Source organism: Urocitellus parryii, chromosome 5, assembly GCF_045843805.1.
Source record: "Urocitellus parryii isolate mUroPar1 chromosome 5, mUroPar1.hap1, whole genome shotgun sequence".
Lineage (NCBI taxonomy): Eukaryota > Metazoa > Chordata > Mammalia > Rodentia > Sciuridae > Urocitellus > Urocitellus parryii.
Genome location: NC_135535.1, coordinates 6,948,169 through 6,968,558, shown reverse-complemented (window position 1 = coordinate 6,968,558; position 20,390 = coordinate 6,948,169). Strand labels below are relative to the sequence as shown.

Sequence of the window (20,390 nt, the reverse complement as noted above, 5' to 3'; positions counted from 1 at the left end):
TGACCTGTGTGGCAGGTTTTTCATTGCTTTTATGGAGCATGCAAACTTTCAGTGGTTCTTACTGAGCCAATTTTGCTGACCCCTTTTTTGGATTTTGATTCAAACAAATTAAAGAAAGATATTTTTGATACCAATGGCAAAAACTGGACATATATTATTATAGAATTCTGCTTCCTTACATAGGGAGATTGTATTAAAGTCAGACTTATATTTCAAAGACCCTGATAGAGATTATATAGTGGTACCTAGGGTTTCTGAGATTGGCTTTCAGTATTCTAGTTCACACCTCAGAAAAGTGTATGTAGGGAGAAACGAAATATTGGCACAAGCTCTTGGAGCTGTGTGATGGGTACATGGAGATTTATTGTACTACTTTTTGTGTTTGAAAATTTCTATAATACAGTTTTCAAAAGAGAAGGGCTACCCTTGGAGTCCAAGTAAGGCTACCTTGAACTGGAAAAAAGTAATTGAGTTCCTCACTGACCTTGGGCAGAATAGAGTAGAACAGTGTCCTGGAAGACAGGCAGCATGTATGGAAATAGGAGAACTACTCAGGCAACCCCGGGATGAAAGGACATGTTTTAAAGCAAGCACAGATGTGTGACCACTTCTGAGTCTGAAAGTCAAGGGTGCTGATTCGTCAAATTCAGCTGAACCCTGGCCCCAGTCCCTGTCTGTGGTCTCAATCCCTATATTCTATATTCACATCCCATCTCTAGCTTCTTTCCCAGAGCTGGCAAGAGAAGAGGTGTTTCCACCAACACATTTCCATTTGTCTTGAACAGCACTTTGGCCAAGACCCAAGGATGGAACTATGTACAGAGCAATGGGCCTTTAAGGACAGAGGCCAGGACAGGGTAGACTCTGTCTTCCTGAGTGACTCCATAGCCTCAAGACATCAGCTGGGGACAGGGAACCTTCCCTGGGGACTCAACTATCAGATCTAGTGACTTAATTGTAAAACTCCAGTAATATTAAACCATATAAAATGTGCACTTGTAAATTCTTTATATACCTTACTCTAGATGCAAGGACTTCAAGATCGTGAGGCAGGGAGTAGGGGAGGTCTGCCCAGCAGAGGACCCATAAGGCAGGGCAGTGCGGGGTTGCAGCTCCCAATTTAAGGCCCAAAGAGGACCCGGCCAACCTGCTATGCCATCAGCTTTCCAAATAGGAAAGAGGGCCACCATGGGAGAGTGGCACCCTGTGGTCTGAGCTGAAGGAGGTAGGTTTGGGGAGGCAGGCAAGAACCTGCCATTCTTTTGATCAGACAATAGAAAATGGGTTTTGTTTCTGTTTTTTTAAATGGAAATAGCTGAGAAATTTGAACTTCCTTTGTAGCCAGGAAATAATGAAGAAATAATGAAGAGAGAGAATTTGGGGTAAGGTGGGGTCACCAAAAGAAAGCAGGTTGAGGTACGGAGGCAGGAGACACTGATATGCCAAGCATAACCAATAGGCCCTGGGAACAACACTACTCTGCCTCATTTTGTTGCCACCATGGCCACCAGAGTGTCATGCAGAGCAGAGAAGGGTCCCTGCGGTGAGGCAAGTCTGGCATTTCTAAGGAGTATAATCTGTAGGTTACTCTGGAAAATGAGGGGCCACAAGATGCCACACATCAGACACATGAAACCTTCATCCTGTGCATTGCCACCCAGAGTCCCCAACTGAAGGTGTCCATGCCCTGTCCCAAGTCCACGTAACAACTACTTGACTAAAGAAAAGCTTTATTGGTGACCTCAGGGAGCCCCACTTTCTGGCCCCACTTCCAGGTAGTTTTAGTCTGCAAGGCCTTCTCAGGCTAGGAAAGCTAGTCACACAATTCATGAGAGTTCTAGCAAGAGGTCAGATCTCTATTCCCAATTAGAAAAATTCCAAATCCTGATTTCACAGTCAATAACAAGTCTGGAGGCTAGAGTCCTGATGGGCATCGGTGCCCCTGCCTGTGGCTCAGGAGGTTGGCAAATTGTTCAGCAATATCTGTGGGGCTGTAGAGATGAGATAGAGGCCAGGAAGGCCACAAGAAATTGCCCCAAGAGAAGTTTCCAATAGGATCCACACTTGGGTAGGACATGGAACCTGACTCTGCAACTGCACTTTGGGTAAGATGAGGTCAGGTTGCTGAGTGGGCCTGGAGAGGAGAGAGCCCCACCTGCTTGCACTTGGCATACCAAGGCTCCATGGTCAAGGCTCAGTGGGGCCACCACAGCCTGTCAGACATCCCAGATCCTCATTAGTGGGACCTGGGACTTCTGCACAGTTTTCTGCATCTTCTGGATGGGATACAGGTACCACATTACTACCCCTGAAGGGTTGATGACCACTGTGAAGCTGGTATCATCCCGGAGGCCACTGATGATTTCACCCGAGAAGACGTCCTGGGCCTGCAGTGGGGAGGGACATCACCAATGGCGGCAATTAGAACTGCACAGAAAGCCCCTCAGAGTGTGGAGAAGTGCCAGGACCTTGGCTTGTCTGTGCAGGCCTCCAGTATGCCCTATGGAAGTGGGAGCCCTGAACCTCCCTTCACTTTTCCACCAAAGCAAAGCTCACAGATGTCCAAACAAGGGTAGCAGAGAAAGCCCCAGCCTGGGAAACGCCATGAGGGCTGTAGCAGCCAGGGCTGCCCAGTGAACAGCAGCAACCTGAGAGGTTAAGGGGACTCTTGGTTCTGTCTGTTCTGCTTGAAAACCAGGGCAGAGAACAGCCCCAGCCCTCAGTGCTGCAGTAGCTGCACAAGCACCTGCCAGAGGCCCTGAAGCCCATGGCACAGGGAGGCCATGTGTGAGTGAGGGTCAGCCCCAGTAGACACCCCCCCAGGAAACTGGAAACCAGACTCCAGGAGGCAAGGCCAGGGGCTGCAGGGGCAGGGGACTCACCTCATAGATTCTGGAGCTGGAGAAGTTAAGCTTTGCCAGGGAGGAGTGGTAGCGGAAAGGCATGTCCGTCCTACGGCTGAAGAAGACCACGACATTGGTGTCCCCAGACAGGGGCCGCTTGAACACTTGAATTAAGGATTTTTCCTGGGCATAAAAGATAGTTATGACTGAGGTCTCTGCTTAGAGAGGTTTTGAAATTCCCTCCTGGCCCTCCCTTGAGCTCTAAGCCCCTCAGGCTATGGTCAAGGCTCAGTGGGGCCACCACAGCCTGTCAGACGTCCCAGACGTCCCTCTGTATCATACAGAGGCTTGGGGATGATGTCACAGCCTCCCCAACTTATCTAGCCCTATCTTCATTCTCTGACTTAGCAGATGCACACCAACGTCTACTTTGTGCCAGCCCTCATGCTAGGACACAATAATGCATGAGGCCCTACCTCACAAGCTCACAAGATTGTTCAAGTCTTATTTGTACCAATTATGAAACCTTAAGATAAAAAGTTACTTAGATTTTGGAAGCTTCAGTTTTCTCATTTATAAAACAGGGAAGAGTATCCACCTTGCTAAGAAAATATCTAAAATGTATTGAGCCACAGTAGGTGCTCAATAGTAGAAACTAATGTTAGGTCTTGGCTAAAACAATTTCTTAAACTCTAGAAGAAAGCCCTAGCTCTCTGGAGAACATTACCTATGTGCAGTGGCCCTATGCCTCACTGTTCCCCTGAGCAATTGTGTAGTGATGTGCCCCTGCCTCATGCCCATGAGCTGTCCTGCTCTGCCCTGCTCTCACCTAGGCAAGAAGAGGGCAGTTGGAGCAGTTCCCAGCAGTTCTCCATTACATGCAACCAGGAAGGGATTTCAGAGACCCAGCCCCACTCCTGTTCCCTTCCCCAGTTGTCCTCCAGGTTGACAGCCTTGCTTTCAGGACAGCCCAGTTCTCAGCCCTCCCCACACACCCCAGTACCTTGAGAATCATGCGTCCCTGGATGCCTAAGGGATCCTGGTTGATTTTGATCATGAGTGGATTCTGCAGAATGTTCACGTTCTGAGGGGAAATGGTACGCAGGTCTGTGGACATGAAGAGGGGGGCTGCCAGCACAGTCCACAGGGCCATCTGTGCCCGGGCTTGCTCATAGCTGAGGCCAAAGTTCCCAATGAGCAGCTGGTAACAGAAGAAAGGATCAATCATCTTGTGCTCCTCAGGGAGACAGGCATGGGCTAGACTGGGGAATGAGAGTCACTTGTGTGGACCTGGCTTAGTGCAGCTATGTGGCCATGGGGCAAATAAATCCCCTTCCATCTGCACATCAGTTTGGGTTTTTTTTTTTCCCCTCATCAGGAGCATGGGAGGATGATATTCTCTGCTGCATCACAGGGCCCTGGTATATGCTGGGTAAATGCTCCACCATTGAGCTCTCCCCAGCCCTTTTTATTTATTTTGAGACAGTGTCTAGTGGTTTATAAATGGGAGGGCTCGGGCTGGGGCTCAGTAGTAGAGCGCTTGCCTCGCACATGTGAGGCACTGGGTTCGATCCTCAGCACCACCTAAAAGTAAATAAGTAAAATAAAGGTATTGTGTCCATCTACAACTAAAAATATTTTTTTTAAAAAGTTTGTAAATGGGGATAGTGAGTCAAGAAATATACTGCAGGCAGCAGTAGTAGGAAACCAGACTTGGATAGAGTCCCTCTGTACCTACCACTTGCCATCCACCTGCCCTAGCCAGAGCTGAATGAACCCATGGGAACTCCTGACCCCAGAGCAAACAACCAATCCACAGGACATAAACCATTATTACTAATTCAACATGGTACTTGGTGATCGTGATTTAAACAGTGTCTGGCATATGCATTTTAGAGTTAAAAATTTGACTCTCAAAAGCACAGAAAAAACTGGGTTACTTGCTGGAGGTAAGTGGTAGAGCTGGAGCTACAACTCCAAAGCAGGTAAGCTTTACTCCAAAGCAGGCCGGCCCCTCCATCTGGCTTAGTAGTCACAATTATAACTGTCATTGGTAGTAAATACTTGTTGGCTAAATGAACAGATAACCATAAAACTATTTTAAAAAATCAGCAGGGCTATGATGGAGATAGGACCAAAGCGCCAGAAGCTGTGGCCTAGAGGGTGGGGCAGGGCAGGGTTTGTAGGACAGCAGGGTAGAGGGTGTTGAAGAGCTTCCAGAGGCTCAGGAGGACAGTCTAGGTGCTAGGCCCGGCAACACAGCAAGGAACAGGCATCATCTTTACTGGAGAGTTGGTTGCTACAGACTGGAGTTCTAGAAACAATGGGCATTCCTGCAACCTTTCCCTGAACATTCTGATGCAAAAGGTCGGGGAGGGACCATGGTCAGGCACTGTAAACAAGCTCTGAAGGTGAGTCTGACACAACACGTCACACCCAGTTCAGGGGCACATTTCAGAAAAGCTGACCTAGAACCTGGGAGTGAGCCTCAAGGAAGGAAGAGAGCACGGGCAGTGGGGCTTTCATGGACTGCGGGTCTAGGGACATTCTCTTCCATGCTGGTACCATGTCCGGGTCATTCCAGTGCCCAGGGCCGGCCACTGGCTGTAGAATGTCCTGGTGTTTCACGAACCAGTCCAGGATGAAGAGCACACTCCTCCAGGAGTCCTGGATATCATCAAAGTTGCGCCAGAGGTTGCAGATGTTAGCCAGCAGAGTGTAGTTCACCTGGATGCCAGGGAAGGCAGAGTCCAGCATGGTCATGCCCTGCTGCCTGGAGCCATCCAGGGACTGGGGAGGCTCAGCAGGCAACAGTGGGAAGGGGTAAAAAGGACAGGTCCACAAGCTTATTCAGGACCAGGAAGCCCTCTGAGAGGGTGGGCCTGCTGTGGACCTACCTAGGCTTCCCTTCCAAACAGGCTGGCACCAGTATGGAGCTTACCCTATCTTCTCATGCCTGCTGGAGCTGAGCCCAGGGTGGACTTAGGCTGGTGCACCCACAACCCTCCCCACTGTGCATTCCCCATACTTCACACATACACTTCTGCCAGCCATCTCCCTCAGGTCTGGAGGTCTGAGCCCATCCTTCCCAGGGTCAGATGTGCTAGGGGTGGGGGCTATCAAGGTGCCCATGGGCCCTTCTGAGGCTTGGCTCACCAGCTTTCTGGACCTCCTAGCCCACTCAGTACCTACCACCCAGCATACTGACCCCACTTGCTGGGTGGTCAGTGCTGGCATGAGCCTTGGATACCAACCCGTCAGTTCAGTTGATGAGGGCTCCATTTCTCTAACACCCTGGGCTGGCTGTGGCCCCCTCTTTAAGACTCTATGGCCCTCTCTTTACACACCTACAAATAAGCACATGGGCAACTGAGCTGAGAGCAGCCCTGGCTCTGGTAGCTACCTCCCTGTGGCCTGGCACACACAGGACAAGGGAGACCCTAGGGTATGGGAGCCTTAGCAGGTGGGTACACAGAATGGCTTACCTCAGGGGGAAGGCCCCCTTCGTAGGCTGGCCAGCTGCAGGAGAAGGCGATGGGACGGCCTGTGGCATTCAGGGCAGCAGACATCTTGGGATATCCTAAAGAAAAGCCCAACCCCCACTAGAGGATTGAGCAGGCGCAGAGGCAGCCTGGGGCCTCCACTCAAATGTTTTCCAACCAAACAGGAGGTACCTCCCACACACCGAGAATGAGGTGGCTGTGGTCTACCCCATCTTTAGGGAACCTGAACATCCCTTCAGCCCCTGGGTAAGGGGAACTGGCAAAACCACTGCTAGGGGCTACACACAGATCAAGCTCCTGTGGCCATCTCTTCCTTTTTACTTGATGGCGCCTGGCAGCTGTGGAACTCACCCTCAATCCGTTCCTGGCGGGTGGAGAAGCAGCCATCCAGCTTCAGCATGTCCACCTTCCACTCAGCGAATGTTTGCGCATCCAGCTCCACCTTGTCTAGAGTGGTGCCAGGGAAGCCCATGCACGTTAAGTTGCCCATGTCCGCATAGATGCCCAGCTTCAGGCCCAGGGAATGAGCCTGTAGGGGGTTGAGAACACAGAGGGCTCAGGTGGGACCCTCAGGAAGCCTCCTCATCAGCACATCTGACTAGGGCCCATTCAAACCTTCACTGGCTCCCATTGACCAGAGGAGAGGTCCCGGCTTGCTGGCTGGCCTCTGCCAGCTCCAGCCTCTCCTCCCTCCATCACACTGCTTCTGGCTATTTCTTGCCTCAAGGCCTTCATGTCTGCCTCAAAGGCCACCCCTCTGGGGTTGCTCAAGAACTAACTTGTCTCCTCCAAGGGTCTTCCTAGAGTCCCAGGCTGAGTAGGATGCCCTTTCTGCCTCTCACCATAGTGGTGATCATTCATCAGTTTCCCCATGAGACTCAAGCAGTGGGGTGACAGGGGAGGAAGAGCCCCCAGAGCCTGGGGAGGGCTGGGGTGGAACTCACATAGTCAGCCAAGAAAGTGATGCCATGGGGGAAGCGCTTGGAATCAGGCACCAGGCGGCCTCTGTCATCTCGCTCACCAATCCAGCAGTCATCGATGTTGAGGTAGACGTAGCCCAGGTCCCGCCACCCATCCTGTGCCATCAGGTCAGCCATCTCCATGAAGAGCCGCTCACTAGCAAGGGGCATGGGGCTGCTCGATCGCCCAGCCTGACCCTCATCCTATCCCTTCCCTTCCTCAGCTCTGAATCTGGGCTGTAAAAATCATGACTACTTTCAGCTGCGGACTAAACCACTATGTCGGGAACAACAAACTAGGTGGGATGAAATGAGGGGTCTGGCTTCCAGGCTGAGGGACAGGTCTGCTTGGCCTTCTACATTATCTCTTTTGAATTACCTCAGGGGCCAAGTCCAGTGCAATGTCCCTGCCGCACAGAGGCCCCAAGCAGATCATGAGACTAAATATCAGATATCCTCTAAGCCACTTCTGCCTGTACTTATTCTGGGATCAGGGGTTCTGACTGTGCCCTTTTTGTTAGCTGGTCCTTCTCTCCCTGCCTCAACTCTGCAGGCCTTGGGCAAGGCTTGTCTGGTGGCTGTGGACCTCACTCACCTGATGCAGTTCTTTGGGTCCTCATCACAGTCAATGTTGCAGCGGAAGCGTTCCCAGGCCAGCCAGCCCATGGGTGGTGTCCGGAGGAGCCCATTCTCTAACCCCAGCACCTGGGCCACCAGGGTCAGCAGGAGCACTGGGAGTGCGTGCGGGTGAGAATAGTGACTGTGAATGGCGCTCACAGTCCAGACCCTCCTCCCACCCCATCCGCATGCTGCTCACACTGCTTGCATATTAGAGGAACCAGACTCCTGGGTTTAGGGTAGAATTGGCTCTTCCTGCAGAGGTTGGCAGGGGAGGTCCTTTGGGCAAGACAATGGGTTTGAAGTCTGGCTCCCCACTTGCTGTTGCCACAGTAGGACTGGACTTAGCAAAACTGACACTTTTAAATCATGTCCTTCCTGTATCCCTTGACCAGCCCTCTCCACCTCATACATAGAACTTGACAGTACAATGTGGCCAGAGGCCAGGTCTGTTAAGTCCCAATCCAGAACTCTGCTGTCAACCACAGACACTCAGAAGGTTTCCGAAAGGTTTACAGCTTGCCTAGGAAGGACCTGGCCCAGCCTGCCCACAAGGTGAGCCCTTTCCCTCTCAGGCTTGTTTCTTTAGGTGTCAGAGGGAGTTACTGTTCCCGCTTCACAGGACTGCTCTCAGCAATGGCACATCGCATAAGAGGACCTCTGCACTTGGGGGAAAGGGGGTGAGAAAGGAAAGGACTTCTTTGGAGGGGGCATAGATTCTTGGGTGGGGAGCATCCTCTTCACCTTTCCTAGCCCAGCTCCATGAATGGGAGGAACACGTCTCCCCACACACCCGTTAAGGAAGAAGGGCCGAAACCGAGGGCTGCAACTTTCTCCACGCAGTCCTCCCCCACCCGTGCTGTCGCTCCCGGGGTCGGTGTAGGTACCTGTCTTCAGTAACATGGCTTTGGACTCGGCGTCTCAGAACCGGGCCAAATCTCTGCTCTTTTCAGCTTTATATTTTGGGCTCTGAAAGACACGAGACGGTAGAGAAGCTCTGGGTTCACGACCACTTCCCCTTGCCACCCATTCCCAGCCTTTACTTCCCGAGCCTAAGCTCTTCCGCAAGAAATATCAGACAGGCTGCCCCGGACCTGAGACCTCACCCGCCCGCGGTGCTGGGAAACCGGGCGCCTACGGGCAGCCGTAGGCCAGGCTGGGGCCAGACAACGGCAGCAACGGGCTCAGGACGCCCAGAAAGAACGGAGGCGCTGAGCCCAGTCCGGGCTCCCGACTTCGGTTCCCAACGTCGCGGCGGCCTCACTCACCCCTCCGGGGCGCTCAGACCCACTGCCGGCCTCGGCCTCCCGAGCCTCTGGCAGATCCACACGCCTGATTCGCTCCCAGCGTTCCAGTGGGCGGCCCCTGCGCCGCTACCCTTCTGGCACAACCTATCAGAACCCACCTAGCAACGTACCCCGCCCTCTGTGGGCCCCCACCCACCCGACGCCCCGCCCCCACGCGCTCCCTATGCCCCGCCCCCACGCGCTCCCTATGCCCCGCCCTGTTGAGTTCCAGCCCTGCCCCCTGGGTGACCAGGTTTGCTGCGAAGCTAATTAATTCTGTCACTTCTAGGGGACCCAAGAGGGCGTAGAGTGTCCCCCACACGGTAGGCTCTCAGGAAGTGGCGGTGCTGTGAAAACCCTCTAAGAGCGTTGTTTAGAGGAAATGTCCTGAAGCATGGCTGATAGTAAGACGCTTAAAAATAGTGAAAATGAACGGGTACTACTATGGGAGGATGGGTGAGAGAGAGAGCAAAGGCGGTGGAGGACACAGCTCATGTAATCAGGAGACTCTCTGGGACTGCTCAGCCAGATACTCTGAAAATTCCTTGTCTCCTTCATTCAGCTATTTATTGAGCAACTACTTAGTGCTCAATACTGTTCTGGGCACCTTCACTTGGATGGCCACTGGATTTCAAATATTATGGGTCCCCAATACCCGCCACCATCTCAGATAGTGGCAACTCCACTTCTGATTACTCAAGCCAAAACCTGGTGTTCTCCATACAGCCTTATCTCCTTGCCCCTTACATGCAATCTCTTGGTAAATTCTGCACTCTCTACCTTTTAAAATCCACCTCACATCCCGCCATCTCTCACTGTTCTGGTGCCCTCAACCACACCTTACCTGGTATTTCAGCAGCCTCTCAGTAGTCTCCTGCTTCCATCCACCAGCAACCAGAGTAACCCCTGAAAACCAGTCAAGCCTCCCTCTAAACCCTGTGATGGCTACTCACCTCCGTGTGCCCTTATGGCCCTCCCAGATTTGAGAGTGCTTGCTGGCCCCTTCCTCAGGATGTTCCAATCACATGGGCCTCCTTGCAGCCCCTCAGGCACAATAGCTGGCAGGGCCCTTGCACTAGCTGTCACTTCTGCCTGGAAATCTCTTCCTTCAGATACCGGCCTTGCTGGCACCCTCATTTCCTTCAGTGTTTGTCAAATGACATCTTCTCAGTGAGGCCTACCCTGCCTTCTCACCCCAACTCCCGATCTCCCTTAGTCTATTTTTTCCACACAGTTATCACCTTTTATACACTTATTATAGTTTATACTATTGATTGAATAAAATTTATTTAGGGAGACACTATAAATAAGAAATAAAAGCATGAGTACAGGGAATTACTGTAGTGGCTCGTGCTATAATGAAAACACACCCAGGGATGTGCTCAAAACCTCAGGGTAGGCTACTGTGTAGTGTGTGGCCAGGGAGGGGACATCTGACCTGAGACAAAAGTGCTGTGAAGGGGTCCTGGGGTTAGGGCTGGGAGGGTGGGGGTGAGAAGGGAGGGCTGCCTAGGCTACAGGAACTGCAAACGAAAAGGCTTTGAGGTGGGAGTACACCGGCTCCCAGGAAGGGCCTCTGGGAACCCCCAGCCTCGGTCTTTGTGTGTTCCAGCCATCTTCACTGCAGGCCTAGGCGTTGGCCAATTCAGGGTGGAGTTTAGGGGAGGGACCCTCCTGGAGGGTGGAAGAGAAATGGATCATCTGCAGAGGCAGAGAAGGCAGACCCCAGGGGCCCGGTGTAGCCCGACAGGGCTTGGCCGGCCGTGCAGGAGTTCGCCTTTAGCAGACACCGGGAGGCCTTGCCCGGCTGGGCTCAGCAGGACGGAGGACCGAGCGGGACCTGGTGGGGAAGTGGATTCTGAATTCTCCCAGCGGTGAGCTGGGCGGGAGGCCCGCGGACAGCCCGGGGGCAGCCCTGGCTCGGCGGCCACGGTTCCACTGACCAGCTCTATGGTTCGGGCAGGTGCCCACCCTCGGGGACCTCAGTTTCCCGCCGTTCTGGATCCCGAGGCGACTCGGCGGATCCCCGAGCGTTTTGGGCAGGGAGGGGCGAGGGCGGTAACCCGAGCCGCCCGGGCGGGGTCCCCGGCTCCCGCGGCCACGTTCGCAGCCCGGCGGAGGCGCGGGACCGGCGCCCGAGCGCCCGGGACGCGGCCGCAGCCCCCCGAGCGGGCCGCGCGCTCAGCGCGGGAGGTGAGAGCGGGCCCCGCGGGTGCGGGAGGCGGCGGCGCGGGGAAGGTGCGCTCGCGGGACGCGGCGGGAACGGCCGCGCCGCGCGGATCGGGAAGCCCGGGCTGTGGCCCGCGCCGGGGAGGTCCCGACCGCGGCGACCCCCGTTTCAGCGGCCAAGTCCCCGGCAACCGGGACGCCGCGGTGCCTCAGCGAGAGCCGGACGCGGGGTCCGGTCCGCAGCCCGAGCGGTGGCCAGAGCCGCGGGCTGCAGACCCCTCCCCTTGCCCGGCGCCGGGGCCTGGACAGGCGCTGAGGCCACTCCTCGGGCCGACTTCTGTGGTCTCCTCCCCTTTCCGGGGCCACCCCGACTGGAAAGGCCCCTCCTCAGCCCCGCGGCCTTTCTCTCCTTAGCCCTTATCACTCCGCCCTTGTTTATTAGCCCATTGACTGTAACTTAATTATTCATTTAATAATAATGATGATGATGATGATAATAATTCATTTTTGTTTGCTCACAGTGGATCTCCCCCGCTGGAATGTGGCTCCAGGAAGGCAGGGGACTTTGCTTTGCCTACCGGTGTAGTCCCCTGAATCCAACACGCATTTTCTTCTTCCTCCTCCTCTTTTTTTTTTCCTTAGTGGAAATTGAACCCAGGAGCGCTTTACCATTGAGCTACTGCCCACCTCTTTTTAATTAATTAATTAATTTGTTTGTTTAGAGATAGTGTCCGCTCAGTTGCTGAGGGTCTCGCTAAACTGCACTCCTGCTTCAATCTCCCGGTTGTTGGGGTTGCAGGATTACAGGTGGGCACTGCCCCGCCTGGAAATAACCCACTTCTTGAGGGCTTTAGGAGCCAGGCACAGTGCTCATCAGTGGAGCCACACTGGATACAGCCCTGGACATTCTAGGGTTGGGGACAGTGCTGAAAATGCAAATGGAACTTTTTTTTTAATCGCTGCATTTAGTTTTTTTGTTTATGTGGTGCTGGGGAAAGAACCCAGTGCCCACTGAGCCACAAGCTCAGCCCTGCAAATGGGATCTTTATGGGATGAAGGAAACCTTCTGTCAGACACCTTGGTGATCAGGACCTCCCTTGGGTATGGTGATCCAGCAAGGCTTCTCTAATTAGGTGACATAAATTAAAGGCCACAAAGTGTCAGAAGGGAAAGCAGGAAGCTATGGGGGCACTTACCTCTGACCTAGTCTCAGAGGGCAGGGAGTTGAGAAGAGTGAAGGTCAAGACTGTGGGACCCAGACCCTTGAGTGTGCCAGGTCTGGGTCAATGGGTCAATGGGTGGGGATTACCAAGGGGCAGGGAGGGCTTCTTGGTGGATATGGTCATTTTGCTTTGCCCCAGTTCACAGTAGGAATTCTCATCATTTGAGAATTGTTTTGCAGGCCCCCTGGGAACCAGGTGGCTGAGCTGTGTGGCCAGAGAGGAGGGACTGCCCTCTCCTTGTGAGTTATTTTGGTAAGTGCATCATCACCTGAGACTCCCCCGCCCCCAGAAGGTGTGAGAGAATAGGCAAAGCAAGGGCTGCTTCTCACTGGTCATGTGATTTTGGGCAGTTCCTCTTCAATGCTGTCACAGTTTTCCATGAATAAGGAGGACACTGGGATTAAGTGCCTTATATGATCCTTGGGCAACAGCATTCAGCCGCTGTGGCAGGCCCTTCTCAGCCAGACCCTGAGTTTGGGCCACACTCCTGCTTACAGAGTAGATCTTCTCTGAACCTCACTGTGAAGCAGGCCTGCCTCCCCGCCCCCTGCACCTATCTGGCCCCGAAGGCTGCAGATTCCCGGTGAAGGACAACTGTGCCATACACCTCCTACAGTGAGAGGCCAGGAGAGCCCAGGAGAGTCAATGGGGACTCTGGAGGGCTGTCCACAGAACTGGAGTTGAGAGGCCTGCAAGTCATGGGGTGATTGAAGCAGAATTGTTTCTATGGGCTTGGCGTCTGTTTCAGCCACGCTAGGGCCTATTTCTTTGGGTTTTAAAAACCATGACAATGTCCCACCACACCTCTGCTCTACAATTGCAATATCCTTTCTCCTGAGTCATTGGATGTCCACTTTTTGGCCTCTCACAACATCCCTTTGAGAGAAAGGTAGGGAAGACCGGCCCAGTTCACGTATGAAGACTAAGAGCCTTGGGATGCAGTCAGTGAGCAGGGCCACAAGGCAGGGCCAGGTCCTTCCCCCTGGGGCTGCCTCCCTCTCTAATCTGCAACCATCTCCCTCTCCTCAGTTTTTGTGGGAGCCATGAAGCTTAACAAGAGGAGTGTGACCCACTACGCACTGAGTGACTCCCCCGCAGACCACACAGGCTTCTTGCGCACTTGGGGGGGTCCAGGGACCCCACCCACCCCCAGTGGCACGGGCCGAAGATGCTGGTTTGTCCTTAAGGGCAATCTGCTATTCTCCTTTGAGAGCCGCGAGGGCCGGGTCCCGCTGAGCCTGGTTGTGCTGGAGGGCTGCACCGTGGAACTGGCCGAGGCTCCGGTGCCTGAGGAGTTCGCCTTTGCCATCCGCTTTGACGCCCCAGGAGTGCGCCCACACCTGCTGGCAGCAGATGGGCAAGCAGCCCAAGAGGCCTGGGTAAAGGCGCTGTCCCGGGCCAGCTTTGGCTACATGCGCCTGGTGGTCCGTGAGCTGGAAGGCCAGTTGCAGGAAGCCCGCCAGAGCCTGGCCTTGCACCGCTGTGCCACCCGGAAGGTGGCTGGCAGCCGCTGTAAGCCACAGGCTCCCAACCACTCGTCTCCAAGTCCAGAGAATGGACACTTTCTCCCCAGCGACTGCAGCCCCATGGGTTCCAGTGAAGAAGGGGGCAGCAGGCCAGCAGGGCGGGATTTGGCTGAGTGGGAGTTGCAGGGCCCTGCCAGCTTCCTCCTAGGCAAGGGGCAGAGCCCTGTGTCCCCTGAGACCTCCTGCTTCTCTACCCTCCACGACTGGTATGGTCAGGAGATTGTGGAACTGAGGCGGGGGTGGCAGCAAAGGGTCCTGGGGAGCCAGCCAGAATGCAAGCCATAGGATAGGCCCGTAGCCTGGGCCTTTAGTCCTGGCCCTGTCCTGCTGGTCAGGACACTGCAGCCAGTGCTTTTCAAGGAGTTAAATGTTTACTCACTTCCAAGGTTGCTTTTGGGGGGAGGGGAGTTCCTTCCCTCCTGATTTTTTTAGGCCTTCCAGGTTCTACATTCTCCCTGTGCCTACAGGGGACTGAGGAATTATGGCTTCCAACCTTTTAAAAAAGGTTGGAAAAAAGTATCCTTACTTTTTGAAACCCAGAAAAGAAAGGTGGTTTACGGATCGCCCCAGAGCAAACCTGTCTCCTGACTCTGACAGGACTGCCCCTCTCTCAGGGGATATTAATGAAATGCAGGAAGAGGGGCTGCCCTACCTTTCACCTACACACCAGACTCTAGCCATAATTTCCAACACAGGAGTCTCGTGTGCACTTAAATGCCAGAGGCTGCCTGCAGTATTAGCTTAGGGGCTAACATTGTCAGTGAAAATCAATTTATTGTGTTATAGGGATTTCTGGGCCCAGCTTTTCTTGAGAGGGATAGGAAGACTGGGACCCCTTTCCCCCCATAGTTTGGATAGGGTCCTTTGTAGGAAACAGCCTTTAGCTAAATAGAGTGACTTCTTACTCCTCCTCTACCAAACCACCACAGATAATGCTGAACTTTGCCTTGGGAGGGGCTTTTATGTCAGCAAAAACCTTTCCTGTGTTCCGTCCTCAGCAGCCAGCTAGCTCTTGGTACTGCCAAGCAGGAAGTAAAGAAGAGGCAGGGAGGCAGGGTGGCCCCTGGGGAAGGCCAGTTTGTTTCTTTGGTCCTCAGTCCTGGGTATTCTAGAAGCTTAGGATTCTCAGTACCATGTGATAAATCCCACTCTCCTGGCTGGGCTCCCATAAAGGTACTCCTCCTCCTAAAGCCACCTGGGAACTCTGTCACAGTTCCCAGGACTTTACCTTCAGGAATCCTCATTGCTGCTCTTCCCAGCAGTGGTGCAAAATGTTTTTCTATTTGTCTGGAAGGCAAAACTGCTGGGACTACAGAGCCAAAGGCCAGCCCAGCCTGTCACCTTAAAGGTATAGTGGCAGTGACTGGTGGGAAGATGCAGGGCCTGGTGACAGACACCCCCTTCCTTGCTTCCCTTTCACTTGGCTGGACTAAGCCCAAGTGGGCCGAAGACAGACTTCAGGAGGCTGAGATGCGGCCCTAGGCCCAGGACCACTGCTGCCCTGCTTTGTTCCCAGCCCTGTACGGGAGCCCTACGGCCCACCTGCACTTTATTTTATACACAGATACTACAGGCCTTTGTTATCTTTGTTACTGTTTTTTTTTTAAAAATATAAATATATATATATATACAATTAAAACACTAAAGCTTTTTTTAAAAAAGTTATTACTCATTTTGGTTATTACAATGTTTTTAGAAATGAAGAATCAGGGCTGGAGTTGCGAAGCCAGTGTCTGATGGCAGAAGCTGTTAGGTTAGGGACCTCGGGTTTGCTGCGGACGTAACTCCCACCAGGTCCACTTTGGCCCCGCCTGTTCTCCAGCCCCGTGTTCCAGACCCTCAGCCCACTCCCGCCCGTTGTTAGTGTTTTTTATAAGATTCAATGAGTAAAGTTTTTTCATTATTACTCATTTTGGTTCCTGAAGCTTATTTCAACACACTCTCAGCTGACCCCTCCGGGAACAAAGAAAGTCACAGAACTCACTGCGGCCGACCAGGGCCCTGTGGGAGGGGCAAAGGGGGACTTCTGTATCGTTCTCGTGACGTCACCACGTCGGGCGGGAGACAAACGCCTCTTTCCACCACAACAGGAACTGGGGGCACTGCGCAAATGTCAGGGCTGGGCTTCTCGCGTTCTCCCTCACGTCTCGCGAGATTGGGGTGGCGTTCTGCGTGAGGGCGGCACCGAGGCCCGACTGTGGGGTACTGGTGCCCGGGCGAGGGGTGGGGCTGGGAGATGGCGTCCGGAGCAGCTCGCTGGCTGGCGTTAGCACCTGTCCGATGCGGGGTTCCCCGGAGTGGGCCGATCTTGAAGAAAGGTGGCGATGTCTTCGCCACACGGGGCAGCTCAGGTCGGAGCCTGGTACCGTCGAGGTCAGTCATCGTTACCCGCAGCGGCGCCATTTTGCCCAAACCTGTGAAAGTGAGTGTCTGCCTGGAGGCGGGGCGAAGGGGCTGAAGCCAATCGTTGTGGGGAGTGCGTACGGGCCGACGCTGATCGGCAGGAACAGAGGCCAATCAAAGGATCGCTGTAGACTGGAAGGCGGCTGAGGACAAATTTTTGTGCTGATGGGCTGCGGGTTTAGTTTGGGGCGGGGGAGATGTTGTTTAAAACCCCATGTTGAGCCGGGTTTTGGAGACTGAGGTTGAAGGGTGAAAGCTGTATTTTGCGCTAGTTTATCGGGAGAAGTACGGTGCCCGTTTTTCTGGGCCGGAAGACAGCTTTGTGCATCGAGTTCAGGCGGATTGTGCAGTCTCTGCGCGCAGTTGATGGGGTGAAAGAACGAGTCGTGAAGGAGTTTTGCATCAGGGGAACGTGGGGCGGGACCGATTAGTCGTGACCTAGTATTTGAAGAACCAGGGTGGTGGCCAATGTCCTAGGCTGACAGCCGAGTTAGGTCCTCGCATCCATGTTTTTTGCTTAGTACAGCCCCGACCAGATCCTGTTTTTTTTTTCCCCCACCACCGAGTGCTGTCAGTCTTTCTAAGCATAATAGAAATAGCCATTTATACCAAACAAAAGTTTGCTTTCTGACTGCAGGGCTGTGTGAGTTAAAAAACAGTTCTTGAAAGCTGGTCTGGCCCATGCTAATTCACACAATTAACCATAGACTGGTTTCACAGCAAGACCGGAAAGAAAGTGCTGCTGTCTTACAAAGAGGCATAATTGACAATTGAACACCACCCAATCGCACTCTGAGGTTGAGGCTCAAACCCAGGGCCTCTGGCAACAGGGCAATCGCTGTACCACCGAGTTACATCTCCACCACACCTCCACCCTCATCACCCCACCCCACCCCCAATATAGGGGATTGATCCCAGGGGCACCTTATCACTGATCTACATTTTTTTATTTTGAGGCGGAGTCTAAATTGCCCAGGCTGGCCTTGAATTGTTGTCCTCCTGCCTTAGCCTCCTGAGTAGCTGGGATTACAGGAGCATGTCACAGCTTCCAGCTTCTCAAAGTGATTCTAACTCCAGGAAAATAGGAGAGGAAATGTTGGTGGTCTTCTGGGATCCATCTATTCCATTGTAAAGACGTGCCCATTTTTCAAACAAGCTGTTTCTGAAATTTTATGTGGTGAAATCAACTTTGTTAGGTATCAGAGAGCCTGTTATCTGAACTGTATAGAACATCCCATAGCCATACGTTGTCTTGTAATTAATTTTCACGTGTTTAGTATCTTTAAGAAGTGTTGACCTTAGTTCAGTCCTCTTAGTACTTTCTCACCTGATTGTAGGGTATCTACAAATAATTAGCAGGTTGTGCCTAGTTTTTAGATGTCTGACTGCCTTGTACTTTTCTTTCTAGTATCTTTTTTCATGATCACAACAATCACTTTTTTATCTTCTCTTATTTTTCTTGCTCCGAGTTTTTCCAAGGGCTTAAAATCAGGTTGTTTAGGATGGGTTTGAGGTCCACAGGAGCAAATGCTCCTGTCAAATTGGGCTCTGGAGCTCACAGCCACCCTTCTGACCCTCTGCAGATGTCCTTTGGCCTTCTCCGTGTGTTCTCCATTGTGATCCCCTTTCTGTATGTTGGGACGCTTATTAGCAAGAACTTTGCTGCTCTACTTGAGGAGCATGACATTTTTGTCCCAGAGGATGATGACGACGATGACTAACAGGTAAGGCTTGCTATTCCCTTAAATGGGCAGTAGCAGGAAGAGGGTGGAGCATCTGATGTGATCTGTGATGCAGTCTGGCCCGGTAGCAGGTAGCAACATTTGGACATTCAGGTCAGAAACTTCTATGAATTAATCCACTTCGTGCTTAGTGATTTTATTTTGCCTTTTTCTTATGTTGGACAGGGATAAAAGTTGACTTACAAATTCACTGCTATCTCTTCAACTAGGTCTAGATCTTAGGCATCTATTCAGTTGCCCTTGACAAACTCTTAATTCATTAACTCATACATTTCCTGTCAATTTAATATGCCTTATACACCCACCACCAACAGCTTAATTTCAGCTGCTCCATACTGAAATTTGGAAACTGGCAGGTCCTCACCATGTCAGCTCTGCACCAGTACAGTCTAAGCATGGGCATAACTGCCTGGTTCATACTGTTCACAGACCCTCCCCAAGGTGTGCCAGCCCTCTTCTCATTCAGCATTCTTGTGTTGATTTCCTGTGTTCTGATATGTCCTTTTCTGGCAGCACAGCTGTCATAAATAAGGACACTCCTGACTCAGCCTGCATTTAAGACTTTCCATGATCTGTCTAGTCACACCTCTTATCCCACGCTCATCTTCCATATTCCCAACCACAAGAGGAAATGCCCTTGAGAGGACCAGACCTTCTGTTCTACTCTGGTGAGCTATCCCCAGGATTCATCATTTTTCAAATACCTTCTTAGCCCCAAGCATTGGCTTGTCACTCAGACTGCTCTTTGTCTTAGTTCCACCCATTCTTCAGTGTCTTTGATAAAGTTTCCCTTTATCCCTTCATCTGAGAGTGACTTCTGCTTTGTCTGAGTGACCCTCACCTTTCTCACAACATTCAGTCTATTTGAGTGGAGTGGCACACGCCTATAATACCAGAAAACTTAGGAAGCTGAGGCTGGAAGATCACAAGTTTGTTTTTTTTGTTGTTGTTGTTGTTTTTTTTTTTTTTTTTTTTTTTGGTAGCCCTGTGCATGCTAGGCAAGCGTTCCACCAACTGAGCTATATCCCCAGTCCCTGGAAGATCACAAGTTTGAGGCCTGCCTCACCAACTTAGTGATATCCTGGGGTGGAAATGGGGACGTAGCAGTGAAATACCCTTTAGTTCAATCCCCAGTATCAAAAAAATAAAAACCAATTTAAAAAATTTCAGTATTATGTGCTTAAACACCCACATCCACACCAAAATTCTACCAGAGCCTTAAGTTTCTTACTGGAGGGAACATTTTATACCTTATGGACTCCTAGTGCCTGGTCTGTGGTGAATGCCCAGTAAATATGTGAATAAATAATCAAAGATCCTAAGAACTGCCTTTCTCCTGCCATGTTTAGCAGAAGCACTCTGTTGAATTATTTTTCAGTAAGTGGATGGAGGACTCACACCACTTCACTATTGCTCTCTTTTCTTACAGGGCACGGAAGAGGTATGGAAAGGACAAAATCATAGCTGAAGGAATGGTGATGTGCTCAGGCCTCCTCCCCTACAAGCAGAAGGGCTCAGGGGAAGCCCCCAGTCCTGCCTCCTGCATGGTCTGTGAACACAGCCCAGATCCCCACATTCTGGGAGGTTCCCCAAGTTGTGCTGTCCACTGAACACTGGAAAAAGCAAGCTGTCAAATTATGAATAATATTAATAAATATCAGCTGTGTGTGACTGAAAGCAGGCTCTAGTTGTTGCAATGTTTTGGTCTTTTCTTTCTCTATCTGCAAAGTAGCCCAGGATAGCCAGGCCTCTATGGATCCACAAAGGTAATTAAGGAGGCCTGAGACCTATTTTTTAAATTTACAAAAGCTCAATAGAAACAGTTTTCCTTCAAAGCTGCAGAGGCTATCTAAAGCCTCAAGCTTTTTTGGTCTGTTGTTAGTAATATTGGCTAGCTATGTGCCTATTAGGAGCTTTTATTATTTTACAGCTAGTTTAGTGTCATAAGAATCTTTTTTTGGGGGGGAGGGTACTAGGGATGAACTCAGGGGCACTCAACCACTAAGCCACATCCCCAGCCCTATTTTGTATTTTTATTTAGAGACAGGGTCTCACTGAGTTGCTCAGTGCCTCACCATTGCTGGGGCTGGCTTTGAACTCGATCCTCTTGCCTCAGTC

At 52.0% G+C, this 20,390-nt stretch overlaps 3 protein-coding genes across 8 annotated transcripts; 2 read left to right on the top strand and 1 right to left on the bottom strand.

The window, feature by feature from the left end:
* Positions 1–1,713: 1,713 nt before the first annotated feature.
* Naga (alpha-N-acetylgalactosaminidase) lies at positions 1,714–16,199 on the bottom strand. Of its 5 annotated transcripts, none has more exons than XM_026382323.2 (10): positions 16,112–16,199; positions 8,811–8,892; positions 7,901–8,036; positions 7,291–7,462; positions 6,698–6,875; positions 6,329–6,423; positions 5,409–5,570; positions 3,847–4,044; positions 2,883–3,026; positions 1,714–2,387 (listed from the first exon to the last, which is right to left on the bottom strand). In XM_026382323.2, exons 2-10 carry the CDS (start codon positions 8,824–8,826, stop codon positions 2,217–2,219), a joined length of 1,272 nt encoding a protein of 423 aa, XP_026238108.1. In that variant the 5' UTR covers positions 8,827–8,892; positions 16,112–16,199; the 3' UTR covers positions 1,714–2,216. The 5 variants fall into 5 exon arrangements, with proteins under 5 accessions (XP_026238108.1, XP_026238105.1, XP_026238107.1 ...); XM_026382320.2 differs by lacking the exon at positions 16,112–16,199 and adding an exon at positions 9,192–9,265; XM_026382322.2 differs by lacking the exon at positions 16,112–16,199 and adding an exon at positions 9,018–9,185.
* Positions 10,910–15,716, top strand: Pheta2 (PH domain containing endocytic trafficking adaptor 2). Of its 2 annotated transcripts, none has more exons than XM_026382327.2 (3): positions 10,910–11,083; positions 12,781–12,853; positions 13,631–15,716. In XM_026382327.2, exon 3 carries the CDS (start codon positions 13,645–13,647, stop codon positions 14,410–14,412), a length of 768 nt encoding a protein of 255 aa, XP_026238112.1. In that variant the 5' UTR covers positions 10,910–11,083; positions 12,781–12,853; positions 13,631–13,644; the 3' UTR covers positions 14,413–15,716. The 2 variants fall into 2 exon arrangements, with proteins under 2 accessions (XP_026238112.1, XP_026238111.1); XM_026382326.2 differs by lacking the exon at positions 10,910–11,083 and adding an exon at positions 11,168–11,402.
* Positions 16,200–16,260: 61 nt separating the features above from the next.
* Smdt1 (single-pass membrane protein with aspartate rich tail 1) lies at positions 16,261–19,959 on the top strand. The gene is made up of 3 exons (XM_026382328.2): positions 16,261–16,549; positions 18,114–18,254; positions 19,702–19,959. The coding sequence occupies exons 1-2, from the start codon at positions 16,364–16,366 to the stop codon at positions 18,249–18,251; spliced, it is 324 nt and encodes a 107-aa protein (XP_026238113.1). The 5' UTR covers positions 16,261–16,363; the 3' UTR covers positions 18,252–18,254; positions 19,702–19,959.
* Positions 19,960–20,390: the final 431 nt, after the last annotated feature.